General features: G+C 45.5%; 1 protein-coding gene across 1 annotated transcript; it reads left to right on the top strand.

The window, feature by feature from the left end:
- Positions 1-11803: 11803 nt before the first annotated feature.
- MCAT (malonyl-CoA-acyl carrier protein transacylase) lies at positions 11804-17727 on the top strand. The gene is made up of 4 exons (XM_055000801.1): positions 11804-12133; positions 12819-12906; positions 16401-16618; positions 16963-17727. Exons 1-4 carry the CDS (start codon positions 11804-11806, stop codon positions 17383-17385), a joined length of 1059 nt encoding a protein of 352 aa, XP_054856776.1. The 3' UTR covers positions 17386-17727.
- The last annotated feature ends 228 nt before the right edge of the window (positions 17728-17955 follow it).

Below are 17955 nucleotides of genomic sequence, written 5' to 3'. Positions count from 1 at the left end.
GTCCGGGAAGTCCGCCGTAGACGGCGTTCAGAGAGTCCGTCAGGTTCAGTCAGTCCATGTGGGTGAAATGAGTGTTTATTCTGTTAGCAAAGAACTGATGGAATTAATATGTTTTTGTGACTGAGTCTGTTCATTATTTCTAACCTAAGTGGCAACTGTGTGGAAAATGTCTTTGTGGCTTGGTCACTGAATATACATTTAAGGATCAATGCCTAATCTGAAACCACCAAGCTTAAGAACCTATTTTAAAATGCAAGCTTATGCCTCAATAAAGTTGGTTATTCTTAAAGGTGCTACTGAACTTTTTACTATTTTGCAATTACAGACTAACACAGCTAACTCCTCTGAATCTATTCTGAAATGAATATGCTTATCAATACTCTGCAACCATTACGCATATGTACTTACTAGCTTGATGTCCGTGCTTCGCTACGGTATTTAACTACTTTAATTCCAGTATGGTCTAGCTGTTTTGCTGCTACAAACTAACACGGCAAACTCCTTTGAAGCCTCACACAAGCCCACTGATCTCCACGCCAACAGGAAATGTTTACATTTACTAGCAAAGGAATGTTTTGGTTGCACCCTCCCTCTCCCCCCCAACTGCATCTTCTCTCTCCTCCCCTCCTCCCCCCCCTCTTCTATATTTGACCAGTTTCTGTAGCATGCATCTGACGAGGAGAACTTGATTCTCGAAAGCTTATGCTACAATAAAATTGGTTAGTCTTAAAGGTGCTACTGGACTCTTTTTGATTTTGCTACCACAGACTAACACGGCTAACTCCTCTGCATCTAATTCCAGTTATAATATTTATGGGTATGTAACATTTTTTGGTTTGTGGGGTGTGGGTGTGTTGAGTTGGTTTTGTAGTATAATAGCATAGTACCCGAGCTTCACAAAAGTATTTTAATAAAGCGAAGTGTGTCGATGCCAAAAACTGATGAAGTGAAATTCAAAATGTAACAGTTATTTAAGAGATTTTTTAAAGGAAAAGATGGTAGTGTGAGAAATAAAGTGAAAAATACGTGCAACCATTTTTTTTCTACTGAAGGACCTCTTTGTAGACCACATTCGTGGTTTCCCCCTCAGGTGCTAGGATCACCAGGCTGCTGGGTGAGCTCACTCTGGAGCAGGCCACATAGAACTGCCCATGCGAGAAGCAGTCCTCCCTCAAGTCAATTCCTGCCACCTTCAGTGTCTGCCCCTGGGACTTGGTGATCGTCATATCAGAGCAGGCCTTGAGGGGGAACTACAGTCTCTTAAATTCAAAGGGGTTCTCTGATGGTATGAATGGTATGGGTGGTATGAACACCGACTCCCCCCAAGCACTGCCGGTGAACCATGTGGCCTCGATGACGTTCCTGTGGAGGGCTTTCACTCGTAGTCTGGTGCCATCGCAGAGTTCAGGTGGGTTGAGGTTCCGGAGCAGCATCACTGGAGCCCCCACTTTGAGGAGAAGCTTGTGGTCTGGGAAGCCAGGAGGGTTGAGCGTGTTGAGGAACTCCACGGGGTAGTGGACCATATATGTAAAATATGATTTAAAGTGGTGTTTGTGTATTGTGTTTAGTTGGTGTTACTGGGATTGTATTATTTTTTTTTGCAGGGCTATAATTCCCAACAAGAAGACAGAAGCCTGGGGAACAGTTGCTTCAAATGGATGAGAGAGGACTCATCACTTCTTGAATGTCGATGGCTGTTAGGTCTGCCGGGGTCATCACTACTGTGCCCAGGCCTGCAGGGATGGTCACCTTTCCCTTGGACTGTCACCTATTTTTAGTAGGAGTTCAGAGAATTCACCAGTGGGCACCTCGCCTCTCAAGTGGACCCTCATGTTCTTTCTTAGTGAGAGTTTCCTGATGAGAGGCCACAAATACGATGCCTGGACACACACAATAACCTCATCAGCTCGAGTCCCCCTTGGGACTACTGGCAGAGTCTGCCAGAAGTCTCCAGCCAGCAGCCCGGTGACACCCCCCATCACTCTCTCATTGCCCCTGACATCTTTGAGGGTTAGGCTCAGTGCCCCACAACACTTCCTCCTTTTAGCATGGTGTATCTTGCAGGACATCTACCAGGGGGCTTCTTGGGGGCAGTAAAAGGTGATGGCTGCCAGAGGTGTGAGGTGGAGTTGGACTGAGGGGAGGGGTGGTGTGCTGGACGCTTCAGCAGGTTTATGTGAGAGGTTCACATTGAAATGATCCCTAGAAAGGTCATGTACCATCTCCCCATGAACATTTAAAAGCTCAGTTGCCACACTGACTTTTATATAAAATCCCTATTCAGGAGTCTTGTACTGTCCTTCTTCAACTGTCTGCAGTTTCCTTGAGGTGATTTTTACCTCAGAACACAGAGTTCCACCAATCAGGCCGCATATGCAAATGACCCCAGGGCGGAGTGGCTGAGTTGGCAGTTGGCAGGGGGAGGGGGATGAGCAGCCTGCCAGCCACACAGGGAAGCTGGATCCCTATGGGAAAACACTTTTTGCCCCTTTTTACCCCCTTCGGGGGCGAATTTCTTAAAATCCCTTCTTAGTGAGCCTCTACATCATGAAAGGAACGTCCTGACCAAATTTCACGTTTTTAGGTCCAGGGGTTTGGGCTGGGCGTTGATGAGTCAGTCAGGACACTTGTCTTTATATATATATAGATAGATAGATAAATTCTATTCTTTATTAAGCAAATTACCTGTTTCATCTGGAATATGGGATCTCTTTTTTTTTTAACCTCACAACCACCCCATGCACTGACCATTCTGTCAGTGAATGAAACAGATCATGAGAGTGAGGGCAGAAAGTGATAAGCCAGAGCTCATCTCTTGTGGCCCCATTGTTGCCAAGTAGGCCCCCTCTCCTGCTTTAAGGCCTGCCATGAACTGTGTTAAAGTTTCCTGCATTGCTGTTTTATTGCTACACAAAGATTGCTTTGCACGTGTGTGCTCTGATACACGTGTCAGTTTCCTGCCTGCGTGTCAATTGCCTTACTGCTGCTATGGACTGTGTAGTTTACTGACTTCATGTTTGGTTAACTGCACAAAGGACTCTCTTTCTGGGCAGCCCTGCCTTGACCTGTATCTGGACTTCCCAGTGTGTGTTTGGAGTTTATTACAAGTGTGCCCTGTGCCTGCATTGCCCTCTGCCACGGACCGTGCCTGTTCCCTGCTTTGGACTGTGTTTTGTGTGCTGTTTCCCCTGCCTCCATGGAAGCCTGCCTCATATGGGCCCAAGCCGCTGCTAGCAGCCGGGCGCCTGCCGGGGAAACCTCCAGCGAGCCTGGCTAGGCGCTCCCTGGTCAGTTCCCGCCTGGAGCCTCCCGCGAGCCAGTCGCCGAGCTTGCCCTCGCTACCGGGCAGCCTGCAAACCAGCCCCAGCTATGCCCAGCCCGCATCCATGTTCTCAGGCAGCCAGAAGACCCAGGGAAGAAGCCTGCTTTGGGAAGCCATTTCGGCGAAGCGGGCACACCACGTCTGCAGCGAGAGTACCTTGCCCCGCTCTGCATATCTTAGGAGCCGCCCCGGAGAAGAACTAAGTGCCGACCATCCCAAGCACTTAGAGAATGCATCTCAAAGAAACCTCCGCATTCCAGAGCTGATGACATCAGGACAAGCCCTGTCCGCTGGAACATCCTTTCAGCCCACTCGGATTTCCCCCTCCCTCTTTTGTCCCCTCTTCCTGAGGTGTCACTTATCACAATCGGATTACCAAAGTGGCCCATCCAAGCCATTCAGTAACCCATTAGAACCTTTGTTTTAATCTGTGAGAACCACCAAGTACAGCACCAGCCCCAGGGTACGTTTTGGGGTATTTAAGCTGGTCTCTCAGACCACACGGTGCTTAGGCCATTCCTGTCCAGAACCCCTTGCTGTCTGTCCGTGGTCCCATTGCTGGCATTGGGCCACCCTCGCTGTTGTGTCTCTGCTTCGCTTCAGGATAAGTGAGTATTCCCCACCATCATTGGGAACCAGCTAATGCGAAAGTCTCTGCATTTCCTACTCTGTATTTCTTAGACCTTGTGTGTTCTCTTGTATGCTTGTGCAAGTTTAGGCTTACGCCACACTAAATACACGTGTTTGGAACTTATTTGTAGTCTGCCTCTTTTTCACTAGAGTGTCTGGAATCAGGACCTCCGTAAACATAGGTTAAGATCCGCGCTAATTTTAAGTTACAGACTGCTAAAGCTAATTTCCCCTTATAATAAAGAGCAGTTCTGGTAACACCTTCTTATGTGTCCAGGGTAATAACGATTGCCACTTTGGGCTCAGGAAGAAATTTTCCTCCAGGCCAGATTGGCCAGGGATCCTGGAGGTTTTTGCCTTCCTCTGGACTCTGAGGAGGGGTCACTGGGGGAGTAGGAGTAGGGGAGTGTAGCTGTGTAGTTCTGGCATTATCAGGTGGTTGGTCTACATGTCCCTTGGAGTTCCTTCCAGCTCTATGATTCTATCTAAGTCACAGTGAATGCAACTGGTTTTGCTTGCCAGTGTTGTATAGTGTCAGGTCTTGCCAGGTATTTCCCAAAACACTTCACTGCATCACTGATGTGTATGAGTTAAAGTTGTTTTTATTAAAGAAAAATACCAATATCAAGATGCTAGGACAGGAGTATTGGCTGGAATGGCCCAAGGTAGCAAAGCAAAGTTAATTATAGGTCACAGTCCTCGCCCCTCCCAGTGGGAAAGAAAGTCCGTTAGGATTTTGGCACGCAGAGCCAGGGAAGAGGGGAGGACAGAAGGGATGAGCTCTGCTCAGTCTCTTAGGAGCTTGGTGCAGTCTCTGCTGTAACTTCAAGGCCGAGTTCCCAGGCCTGCCGGGAAGTTATAACCAAAACACCTGCAAGATAAGCAGCTAGCAACCATTCAGCAAGACAGGTTTACTCTGCATGTTCTCAGAGACAAGAAACTCATAACACATGACAGATATGCTGGAACATTTAACCCATGGCAGATATGCTGGAGGCTTATCTGACACGTAGTGGTTAGAGTGATGGATGAGGATCTTGAGCCAAATCATATACTCTCAGCTTAACCTACCTCACAGGGTCATTGTGAAGATAAAATGGAGAAGAAGAGAACAATGTAAGCCACTTTGGGTCCCCACTGTGGAGAAAGATGGGGTATGAATAATAAAAACAAAACGCATCACAAAAGAATCAGAGGGCCTGTGTGCAGGAACAGAGTTGCAAGCCTTGTTCCTTCAGGTTCCAGGGGGTTGGAAAAATCCCATAGCTGTCCCAAGGCTCTGCTTGGTGATGCCGCCCTTTCCCCTTTCTCCCAGTGGATTATCAACCACTCACAGGCTAGTAAGCACTGCCACCAGGACATCTGACAGTAGCTTCCGCTGGATGGTTCTGCACGTCTAAAACTCTGGATCTGCTTTGTCATTTAAATGCTCTGCCTATTTGCTGTATCTCCTACTTTGCTCAGCCTAGCCAGTATGGGATGCTCTAGCTCACCATGAGCACTGCGAGCTCTTATGCTCAAGGGGTTTGATGCTCATCCACTGCTTTTCTCCTTTGCCACACTTGGGATAGTAAGACCAAACATGTGTAGTGTATTTACTGACAACAGACTTAGAGCTTTCAAAATCCAAGAAAGTTTAATAAAAAAATAAGCATACACTTGGTCTGTTCAAGCATCAGGCTGAGCCAAAGGTGAACACAAGCAATGCTCTGAACCCAAGGCTGTAAACAGCGTTCAGTTAGGAAGTTGCACGATTGAAAAGTCCTTTGTTCTCAGAGTTGGGACTTCTCCCCATCGGCCCTTGAAACACGGTCAGGATGGAGTCCCTGGGTAAAAGTTTAGTCCTTTATGGCTTGTGCCCGTCCAAGGAGGATGGACAAGGAGAAGAGAGCGTCCTGCAAACTTGCAGTCATTGTGAGTCTGTCTCCCTTGGGGACATTCTTGTATTCCTTGCCTCGGGGAGAAATTACTCTCTAGCTTTTTGGCCGTCCAAGTCTCTGCCCTTTTAGGGGTGACCTTACAGCAAGGTGTGAGATGTTAAGCCCTTTGTGCCACAGCCATTAGCATAACTAGGAGTAAGAGAGCTCTGTGCTTGGGGGAGAGAGAGGACACACGCCCAGTAGCATTCCTTTTACCAGTCTTTTACTAGCACTGTAGCCTCTGGGGCATGGGTAGAGAGTAGAGTAGCCTCAATTAATAGAATACCAAGATGGATCCTAGGGTGGAGGGCATTTCTCCACAGCCTGGAATAAACCCTCCTTGTACCTTGAAAAAGCTATGCTAAGTTGCAGAGTGGATGGCATGGTGGCAGAGAAGGGCCGTCATCGCTTTGCTGTCATCACTACCACGGTGTAGATACAGTAACGTGCTCTCCATCATCTTCCGTAACATCCACTTAGAGCTTTCTTTCATTTTTTAACCATCTGTCCAACCATTCCATCATCATCAAGCTCCTGTAGTGGTTAGAGTGGTCAACTAGGACCTGAGAAGCCCAGGTTCAAGCCCCCACCCTGCCAGGCACGCACAGCCTAACCTACCTCACAGGTATCCAACTCCCCCTTTCTGGCTCAGAGTCTGGAGCTGCAGCCCCATCCCAAGTCGCCTTGTTCAGCTGTCACCGGCTGGCCTCAGAAAAGGGGGGTTCCAACGCCACTCTTTTCCTTGCCACTGTTCTGCCTCCCTTCACCTGCGAGGGTGCGGCTGAGGTGTTTCTCCCTGGCACCTGCTATTTAAGGGTTCCCCTCACTGGGGGTGGTCCGATGACAGGCTCAGCCAACCACCAGGGAAGTTCCCCCAGGGAAGTTACAAGCCCCTGGGCTGATGGGCCCAACCCCCTAAGGTCTCCCTCCCCTCCCTGCCTCTCCCCATAGGGCGGAGGCAGAGTTCCTGTGGGGTTGTTGTGAGGATAAAATGGAGAATGACGTAACCTGCTTTGGGCCCACTGGAAGAAAGGGGGTGTATAAATAAAATAACATAAAAGAGGGTGCATAAAAGAGTTTTCTAGAACTCTTCATCAAGCTAGCTGTTTTTTAAAAAGTGGGGAGAAGAAAAAGTGATGTTTCAGCAGGCCTTATTTATAGCCTGTGTCAACAGAGTAATATTACTGGGTATTGGGGGAGGGAACTATAGAAGTACACTCCACTCCCAGTTTCTTTTACTTCTCTATTAACTGGACCTTTGTCTACTGAGGAAATTGAGCATAGCACACTTATGTGGAAGTAAGTTCGATTGAAGTAAGCTGGACTTACTTAAGCATTTTTGATAGCCTCTTATTTGCTATTTGTCCTATGTGTGAATTTTTCTAATGCAATTTTTGCTAATATTGAATGGAAAGTAGAAGAAACCCATTAAAAATCAGACTAATTTCTAGCTTTATATACCAAAGTGATTTAATAGAAATCCAAATATGTAAAGACTCGAATGGGAGGGCGGGGGGAGAGAGCTGGAAGTGGAGGGCTGCTTCCCTGTCTCTGGATCCTGCCGTCCTAATGAAGACTTGCTTCCTTCACCATGTACTAAACCATTATGATGTGTCCGAAAATGGCAAGCAAGCCCCTGTCCCCAAGTAACTGTAGATGACACCGACCACTAAAGAATTCTCCTCTCAAAACATATACATCAGGACCAATCCGGCTTTATACCTAACAGAGACCTCACAAAAAAATTATACAAAACCTTAAATTTAGCAGATTATTGTCAGAAAACTCAACTTCAATCTTTGCTTCTTTCCCTGGATATTGAGAAGGCCTTTGATTCCACAGAAATTCAGTATCTCAAAACAACATTACATTATATGGGATCTGGACAAAAGTTTCTTAGAATAATAGATACTGTTTATTCCCAGGCATATGCACAAATCAAGATTAATGGACATGTCTCAAATAAGATACTAATCCAGAGGGGGACTAGGCAAGGCTGTCCATTATCCCCGATGATGGCTGATTCCGCACACGTTGGACAATGCATTTTCAATGCACTTTATCAATCATTCGAGGTGGATTTTTTGTTCCGCACACAACAAAATCTGTTCCAAATGATCTATAAAGAGGATTGGAAGTGGATTATCCAATGTGTGTGGAATCACTCACTGTTCAAAACAGTGATTGAGCCCCTTAGCAACAGCCATCAGGGAAGACAAAAATATATGTGGCATTGAATTGGGTATTAATATTTTTAAATTAAATCTTTTTGCAGATGATATATTACTTTATATCACTGACCCACTAAAGTCACTTAAGTCGCTACAAGAGAAATTACTCAATTTCATCTCAATTTCAGGGCTTACAATCAATCAGACAAAATCTCAATTATTACCAATGAATATCCATTCTGACACTGCAGCACAAATCAAACAAAAAAACAAGTATCAATGGGCATCTAGCTATTTATTATATCTCGGTATAATTATACCTGCAGATCTGAAACAGACTTTTAATTTGAATTATAATGATACTTTCAATAAAATTAAGATAAGCTTAGCAAAGTGGAACAAATTGAAACCTATTTGGTATGAGGTTTAACATAATAAAATCTTTTATACTGCCAAAATTCCTTTTCTTAATGAGGACATTACCATTAAAAATCTCTAAAACAACCTTTAGAAACTGGTAAAGAACTCTTAATAAATTTCTTTGGGCAAATAAATGTCCTAGAATTGCATTTAATACATTAAGATTAAAAAGAATAAAAGGAGGTCTTAATTACCCTGACCTTGAACTCTATCATGCCTCAGCTAGGTTGTTAAATGTTACAAATATTAAAATACTCAAATTCATTAGACTGGATAAAGATATTGCAATTAACACAAAAAAATCCAATCTCAACCCTAATTTGGAACAATAAAAAAGAATGCACGCAAAAAATTGAAAGTAATTCTTTTTTAGAAGTCATTCTGGACGTTTGGGACCTCTTCAGATACAAAATTACTCCAAAAATATCTAGATTGTCTTCTCTTTTAGACCAAGTTTGATTCCTGCCAGGACAATCTAAATCTTATATAAAAGTATGGCAAAAAATGAACCTGACACGTTTAATAGACATAACAAATAAGAAGGGCTTTATAAGTAAATTAGAATTAGAACAAAAAACACAGCAGACAATACAATGGTTTACCTATTTACAACTTACTAGTATGATGAACCAAACTAATATCAAATGTATTCAAGTTCAAGTTAGCCTTTATTGGCATATAGCAGCAATTCAAGTTATCCACTTACAAAAAAGAGAGAACAAAGTTAAAAGAATACTGCATTACAAATACACAAATACATTTAGAGCTTATTTCCATGATATCCTTTGACACAACTTCAAAGCAGAATGGAGAAACTTGGCCATCGTTCAACAGTCTATAGACTGCGAGTCAGAGCAATCCATCATACTAGCTAAAACAGATTTTAAGTATGTTTGACATATACCAGTGTACAAATGCAGTGCAAAAGAACATGTGTAATTGACTCGACACATTTTTGTTCGCATAAACAGCATCTAGCTGAATAGTCTATCCTGTTAAATCTGCCAAGTAGAATGGCTGAAGGCATAACATTGCACCTGGCCAAAGAAAATGCTCTACGAAGTTGTGGCATCTGCAGGGAAGATAAATATGGAGCCATCCTTCCTACAGTGAGAGGGACTTCAAAGCTCAGGGGAAAGCAGGTTTTAGTAGCCAAGCTATATAACTTCTGGCGCTCGATATCTAGCAACCTACTCTTAATTTGATGAAATGCAGCATTTGATGTTAACACAGACAGCGAGTCTGCAGATATACCCATGCCTTTCATTTTTTCCACGATATACGCTGACCAGTTTGACACATTGGACTCTGAAAGCATTTGATATGTAAAGCTCCCAGGGTCAGAATTATAATGTAACCGTAGCCAGTATTTAAATGTCATAAGCCATGCCCTCGTTTCCACTAAAATTAAACCAGTTTCTAAGAAAATAACTGCATATGGAACACACTTTGGTAGGCCCAGGATTTTTCGCAGAAATTTAGATTGGACACGTTCAATGACCCAGTCAAAGGCCTTAATCCAGATCGGAATACCATACAATAGTTGTGAAATCACTTTGGACTTAAAAATTTTGGAAGCAGATGGTACAAATTGATTACCTCTGGAATAAAAAAAAACGTGCTATAGCTGAAGTACTAATGTCAGCTGTCTTCACTGCATACTTGCGATGGGTGGACCAAGTCGCATTATATTGGAAATAGATACCTAGGTATTTGTAATATTTAACTTGTTCTATCTCCTTCCCGTCCATGGCCCATTTGTATGGTCTCCAAGATTTAGAAAAGACTATGACTTTTGACTTGTCATAGTTCAGCTATTCTATACATGCCCATGACTGAATTTGAACATCTAAGTAGGACAGAATCAACACTAAAAAGGACTAATATCAAAACTATATGATATAGTTATCTACAATCCCAATCAAAATATTAAAATATCAAAAAAACTGGCGTCAAGATGGTAAATTAAACTATACAGAACAATGGGAAAAAGTTTGTACCTCTAACGTATTTAACACCAGAACATTATCTACTAAGTTGCAATCCAAAATACTCCACGGATGGTATTTAATGCCTAAAAAGCTATCATTAATCTCATCTAACAGTTTGCCACTGTGCTAGAAAGGCTGTGGCACTCCACTGCTGGTGGGAAAGCCCACAACTTCAAAATTTTTGGATTGAAATACTAAAACACATCAAGGACATAACTGGTTATATGATCCCCCTTGACCCAGAACTTCTATTTTTAGACCAGTGGAATGCCATTGAAATACTTAAAATCAGAAAAAAACTAATCTGTACATTTTTAGTAGTGGCTAAATCATTAATAGCTAAAAACTGGAAATCAGTGAAAATGCCGACAGCTGGATGACCAGAATTTGGGAACATGATTTACAAAAAAAAATTTATAAGATCTTTTGAGCAGAGCACTTCCCACGCGAAACTGATTTTATAACAAAATGGGGTTCCATTTTTTGAATACATATCTGAAAACAATTTACAACCACCAAAAAACGTAACAACCTATGTTATCACATTATAAAGAGTAATTTAATTTTGACTATGCAAACAAAACATCAAAATTATGATCTCTTATGGAAGAAAGAGAAGCATGCTATATTTTTTTTGATTAACCTTAGAAAGTTTCTACATATTATGATTCCTTATGTATATCTGTTTATATGCTTGTAATTACATATCGTGCACATCACTGTTTATTATATGTAGAACATTTTATACATGTTGTGTAAACAGCTTATTTTGATTTTAATAAAGTGAAAAATTATTTTTTTAAAAAAAGAATTCTACTCCATTTGCCCATCTGGAGGTCTTTCATTCATAGATAGGGTCGCCATAGGTCGGAAACGACTCCAGGGCACGTAACCCACACGCACGCGCCACTTGCCCAATATCCCTCCCCAACGGATGCGCGGCAGAGACCCAGAACTCCGGCGAAGGGGGGGCAAGGCCATTCGCGGCACCCCCCCCCCCATTGCTACGGAGGGACGTGGACACGGGGGGGGGGGCGAAGGGGGCGGCCGGGGGTCCCTTGGCCACGCGGCGCCGGGGAGAGGCGCGCGGACCCCGCGGGCAGCCGGGAAGACCAAGGCGCGGCGTCTCGAGCCGAGCCGAGCCAGCCCGAGCGCTCCAGCAGCCGGAGGCCGCCCTGCTCCGGCCGCCTCACGGGCAGAGTCCCTCGCGCGGGGCCAAGGCGGAGGCGGCCGGGACTCTCGGGCGCCCCCGTCCCCGCGGTGGCCGGAAGTCAGCGGCGCGCTCGGCGGAGGCGCGGCCCGAGCCGGCCGGGCCGGGCCGCCTTCCGGTTCCGTGGCCGGGCGGGCGCGATGCTGGCGCGGCGGGGGCTGGCGGCGGCGGCGGCGGCGGCGGCGGGGCGGGGGGCGCGCGGGGCGGCCTCCCCCTCCCCCTCCCCCCGCCCCTCGGTGCTGCTCTTCCCCGGGCAGGGCGGGCAGCGCGTGGGCATGGGGCGGGGGCTGCCGGGCTGCCCGGGCGCGCGCCGGCTCTTCCGCGCGGCCGAGCGCGTGCTGGGCTACGACCTGCTGGGCCTCTGCCTGGGCGGGCCGCGCGCCGAGCTCGACCGCACCGCCCGCTGCCAGCCCGCCCTCTTCGTCTGCTCGCTGGCCGCCGCCGAGGCGCTGCGCCACCGGCAACCCGCGGTGAGGCCTGGGCGGCGGGGAGCAGGCGGGGGCGGGGGCGGGGGAGATGATCCCGGCAGATCCCCGGGTCCCAGGGACCGCTTCCTCCGGAGGGCGGGCGGGCTGCACGGAACCCGATCCGCGCCGAGCTTCCTCCTGCCCCCAGATCTGCAGGCACGTGGAGCTGGAAGGGGGGCCCTTTTCTCCGAGGCTGAACTGGCAAGGCGCCGTTGCACGGGCCCTGCGGGGTGTGTGTGTGTGTGTGTGGGGGGGGTCCTGTCCCTAATTCCCCCCCCCCCCCGCTTTCTCACCGTCAACTCTGACTTGAGGGCTCTCTCCACCACCAAAGGGACGGGACATTTTCCTCCAAGACACCCCTGGCACCCCGATTCACAGCTGAGTAATGACAGCTCTTCATCCAAAATCTGGATGTAGGAAGGGCAGCTTCCAAACGAAAGCTTGTAGCTTTTGAACAAAAGTGAGCCCTGACTCTTCAAATGTTAGAAATTAAGCACCCAGTCTAGGAATAGGACTGAATGCTCACCAAAGAGAAATTTCCCAGTGTGAGATGGGTCTTTGAAAGTGGCCAGAAGAGTCTGGGGTTCAACATACACAAAGTTTCCAGTTTGACCGTGTGTCTCTAGAAATGCCAGCCTTAAGTTTTATGTTTCTTGCATTCTGAAGTTTCTTTATCTGGTTTCCTCAGGCGGTTGAAAACTGTGTTGCAGCTGCTGGATTCAGCCTTGGAGAGTACGCAGCTCTTGTTTTCGCAGGAGCCATAGAGTATGCAGAAGGTATTCAGAAAACACACACAAGCACATTAAATGCTTGCCTTTAGGTAACACCACAGTGTTAGTATGAGTATCACATTGGTTTGTCAGGAGACTGGTTCGCTGGTTACTGCTTTAGGATTAAATTAATACTATTGAGAATCAAGGTTTTTTAAAATTTATTTCAAATTTCTATTCTGCCCTCCCCGCAAGCAGGCTCAGGGCGGATAACAACATATTAAAATACAATTAAAATACAGTTAAAATTCATATTCATTAAAAACAACACATTTAAAACAAGATGGTGGACAGCCTTCACAGGGAGGGTTTTATACACCCCTTTTTTCCAGGCCGGCGGAGGCCCAGCCTCGGCCATATGCCTGGCTGAACAACTCTGTCTTGCAGGTCTGGTGAAAAGATAGTAGGTCCTGCCAGGCCCTGATTTCACCAGGTGGGAGCCAGGACCGAAAAGGCCCTGGCTGTAGTTGACGCTAGGCGGGCCTCCTTGGGGCCAGGGACCACCAACAGCTCTTTGTCCCCTGATCGGAGTGTCCTCTTGGGAATATATGGGGAGAGACAGTCCTGTAGATACGCTGGTCCCAGTCCGCACAGGGCCTTATAGGTCAATACCAGAACCTTGAATCTGATCCGGTACTCCACTGGCAACCAATGCAGCTTGTGTAAAAATGGTGTTATATGCGCCTTATTTGGCACTCTCGTAATAACACGTGCCTCTGCATTTTGTACCAGCTGTAATCTCCGGGTCAGGCTCAAGGGCAGCCCCACGTAGAGTGAGTTACAGTAATTGCTCCATCTCATATAGCTCATCTTTGTTTGGGGTGTGTAAAATGTGCCTCCATTTTCAGGGAGGCATCCAAGTTGTTCCAGGCAGCGGCAAAAAATGCTTTCTACAGCCTCACTCTAGCCTGGAAGATGGCTTCTTACCTTGACATTGCTGACTTGGCCACTTGGATCCATGCTATGGTAACATCAAGGCTTGACCATTGTAATGCTCTATACATTGGCCTCCCATCTAAGTTAACTAGGAGGCTCCAATTGGTGCAAAATGCTGCGGCTGGACTATTATCAGGAGCGAGCAGGAGCTTGAGCATCACTCCCATCCTACAGTCACTCCACTGGCTACCCGTCAGCTACCGTGCTCAGTTCAAGGTCATGGTTATGACATACAAAGCCCTTCACGGCTTTGGTCCGGCATACCTACGGGACCGCCTCCCTCCCTGTGTCCCTCCACGGCAGCTTTGCTCATCTGAACAGGGTCTCCTGCAGGTGCCAGGCTGCACACAGATGAAGTCAGCAGCATCCCATACAAGGGCTTTGTCTGTGGTGGCCCCTGTCCTGTGGAATGACCTGCCTGAGGAAGTCAGGAGAGCCCCCACTCTCCTGGCTTTCCATAAACAATGCAAAACTGAACTATTCAAAAAGGCTTTTTACTCAAATGGGAGGGCTGCATTGTAGGGATGGGGTCTCAGATGCTTCACTAACAAGTTGGGGATCATAGACTTCATCACCATTTTTGCCTCATATATTATCTGCTGCTTTAAATATGTACTCCTATGTACAACCATCACTTCATGCTGTCTAATGTTAGTCCTAGAACTGATTATGTTTTGCTTCAGTATCTCTACTATGTCTTGGATCCTTGCTAATGCTATGTCTTTAAACTTGTATCTGTTTCCCTTACAGTATTGTATTGAAATGTACGTACTTGGTACTGATTGTATTAACCTCATACTGTGTAATCCGCCTTGAGTCTCAGTGAGAAAGGCGGACTATAAATGACAAATAAATAAATCTAAAGTTGATTATTTGCACTTCTTTTACCTGCATTCTGAAAATACATTCAGAATTATCTTAACTGTATAAGGAAATGACTTATACCTTGATACTGAGATACTTCCTTGGCTGCTAGACTGTATGCTATACTAACTCCAGAAATGAAAGGTTGGTTTTTGAAAATTCCCTTTTCAGAACGTAGATGTTTCTGTAACCCGGGGAAGATGGGCACCTTGGCTCACCTGGTAATTGAATGTCCAGATTTCAGTGAGGAGAGACAGAGATGGATCACCTTGATTCTTGAGAAGAATGAGCTCACAAATATTAATCAGAGCCTTTTGTTCTTTTACAAGATAAGAACCCATACATTACCAGGCCACTGGCATCCTACCTTTTAGTAATCCCGCCTAATATTAGAAAACTTTTGTGATTGGAGTGAGATTCTTTTATCACCTTTATTGGCAATAGTAGTTTTAGTTTTCTGGTCTTTGTGTGTTAATGCAGGATCAGGCTTAAGGCTGTGGCCAAATAGCCGTACCAGGAAAGGAAATGTCTTAAGAGATAAACAAATGCTGCTTCCAGACAGACTGTAGCTCAATTCATTTACGTGCCAAACCATAATTAATAGGGAGTTTGTGGTTTGCAAGCTCACTTCAGATCATAACTCTTCTGTTTCTGGCTTGTGAGCTGATCACAAAACATGATTTGAGTTTGCCAGTTCAGATGCTAAACTGTAGCTATCCTTCCTTGCAGTGGTTTGGCTGATGTCTGAACTGAGCCAATGAATGTGACAATCAGAGTGAAGACATGGAAAAAACGCTTATGCTTTTTTAAGTCCAAGTGGCAGGAGCCCAGATTGCCAGCTTTTCGTGCTTTATTTCCCATCCTCTGGCCACCTTCACTCTATATCCGGAGAGCCTTCCAGCCAGCCTCTTGCTGGGCATTAGAACATCTGCCCCCCCCCCGCCCCCATGAGTTACAGCTTAAACTGAATGGCCCGTTCCCCTCCTTCTCCCACCCCTCCATGTGTTAGTGGCAGGTGTGGGTTGCAAGGTTGCTGTCGGGGGGTGCTGTTTTATGGGAATTCTACGTGTTTTACTGCTGTAACCTGCCCAGAGCCCACTCGCAGGGAGGGCAGGATAGAAGCCAAATAAATAAATAAATAAAAAACATCACTGGTGATGAATTTTGGGGTCCTTTACAGTGAAGGAAGTGGGGGACAAGCATCTCTGAAAGGTCGCTTTACCTGCAGTGTACAGCCACCAGAGTATGTTGGGGGTGTTCAGGGGGACGTTTTCAATTCAAAGGAGGCGACATTAAGGTCCTGCTGGCCTTGCCATTGCTCCATGGGAACTAACTGTACGTCCTAGATGATTAGATGACATTGGTCAGGGATGCTTTAGGCTCATCCTGCACTGGGCAGGGGGTTGGACTAGAAGGTCTGTATGGCCCCTTCCAACTCTGTGATTCTGCGATTATAGGGCCCATTCTACTACACAGAAGTTCTGTAGCAGACTGGTTGATTTAGGTATGGGTTTCCAGGCAGCAGAAAGTTTGAAAGTCATCATGGAGTACAATACTGTGACATTTTTTCCTATATGCAGGCAACTATTAGAGTTTGCAGGTTGCTGCAGTTTTTCTTTGCAACACTGATTTTCATATATGACATGAACAAATTTTTCTTTGAGGTTTGTTAAGCTTAGGTTTTCTTTTTTTGTTTTTAGCTTTATACGTAGTAAAAGTACGTGCTGAAGCCATGCAAGAGGCGTCAGAAGCTGTTCCAAGTGGAATGTTGTCCGTTATTGGCCGGCATCATTCAGATTATGTGGCTGCCTGCAGAGATGCTTGTGAGCATTGCAAATCAGTGGGCATAGAAGATCCTGTATGTGAAATTTCAAACTACCTGTTTCCTGATGGTAGAGTCATTGCAGGACACTTGCAGGTATTATTTTACAATAATATTTCTCATTATTTTAGAAATAACTGAATTTTCATTGACTTTAGTGACAATGACAAATGCCAAGAGACCACAACAAAGCAGTGATTTGTTTCTGCAGTCTATTTTATGTGATCTGAAGAGAAACCGGAGCGTAATACTGATACTACTGTCTGTTTTATCGACAGTTCTGTTTTTTAGGTTAAAAGTTTGCTTGTTTGTTTGCATGTTTTGTATTTTTATCCTGTCTTTTTGCATGCAGTCAGCTCCCAGAGTGACTAACAGACATAACATCATGTAAACTTTTCATAAAATGTTTAAGAATGAATAACACTTCCTCCATCTTACAGGCACTGGAGTTTTTACAACAAAATGCCAAAAAATACTCATTTGCACGTGTGAAAATGCTGCCAGTCAGTGGAGCTTTTCATACTCGACTTATGGAACCAGCAGTGGAACCTTTATCTGAAGCCCTTGGATTGATTAACATTCAAAAGCCACTCATCCCTGTCTATTCAAATGTGGACTGCCAGAGATACACAGAACCAAAACAGATCAAGCATTTGTTAGTGAAACAGCTAATTTCGCCCGTGAAATGGGAACAGACAATGCATATAATGTATGATAGGAAAAAAGGAGTAGAGCTTCCTTGTACGTATGAAGTTGGGCCTGGAGGACAGCTTGGAGCCATGCTCAAAAACTGCAACATGAAGGCCTGGAGATTCTATACAAATACCGATTCTTTAGAAGATGAGGAAAAAGAAGAAACATAGCGGTGTTTGCAAGAAAAGACTTCATGGTGGAAGCCCCCCCATTTGATGGTAAGGGGGGGACTTAAGCAGGCCCATCCGTGGTCTGTCAACAGAGAGATGTACACAGCTGATGTGAGGGTGTCCCATCTCTAGGCAGCAGCCGCATGCAGAAATCGTGTCGATAAGCTGCATGTTACCCCACGAAGACAAAGACCATCAAATGACATTTTGGGTCCTGGTCCATCATGCTGACGGACTTGCCCTCTAATTTAATGGTTCCAGTGGCAGACCATCAGATATCTTGTACTTAGAAATGTAGCTGTCCTAATTGACCATTTTAAATAAACCAAAGGATTGTGATGACTTCTGTTTACTATCTTGTTTTGGTACTCAAGAGTCTGTGAGATTACAAACATTTTTAATTGGTTTTACATGCCATTGGGATGTGTATGTTACGCCGTTACAGACAAATGGGTTGTATCCAGCCAGATGTTTCACTTAATCTCACCCCAATCCCGTTTATTCGAGCCTCCTTCTCATACGGATGTTGTCCATGCAGGTCCTGTAACCCCCCCGCCTAGCATTCTTAGG

Source organism: Eublepharis macularius, chromosome 16 (genome assembly GCF_028583425.1).
Source record: "Eublepharis macularius isolate TG4126 chromosome 16, MPM_Emac_v1.0, whole genome shotgun sequence".
Lineage (NCBI taxonomy): Eukaryota > Metazoa > Chordata > Lepidosauria > Squamata > Eublepharidae > Eublepharis > Eublepharis macularius.
The sequence above is the reverse complement of the archived record's forward strand: the minus strand, read 5'-3'. Positions and strand labels throughout refer to the sequence as shown.

Coding starts and splice junctions, on each gene's coding strand:
- MCAT (XM_055000801.1), top strand. CDS start 11,804: ATGCTGGCGCGGCGGGGGCTGGCGGCGGCGGCGGCGGCGGCGGCGGGG. Junction 12,134..12,818: donor TGCGCCACCGGCAACCCGCG/GTGAGGCCTGGG, acceptor TGGTTTCCTCAG/GCGGTTGAAAACTGTGTTGC. Junction 16,619..16,962: donor TCATTGCAGGACACTTGCAG/GTATTATTTTAC, acceptor TCCATCTTACAG/GCACTGGAGTTTTTACAACA.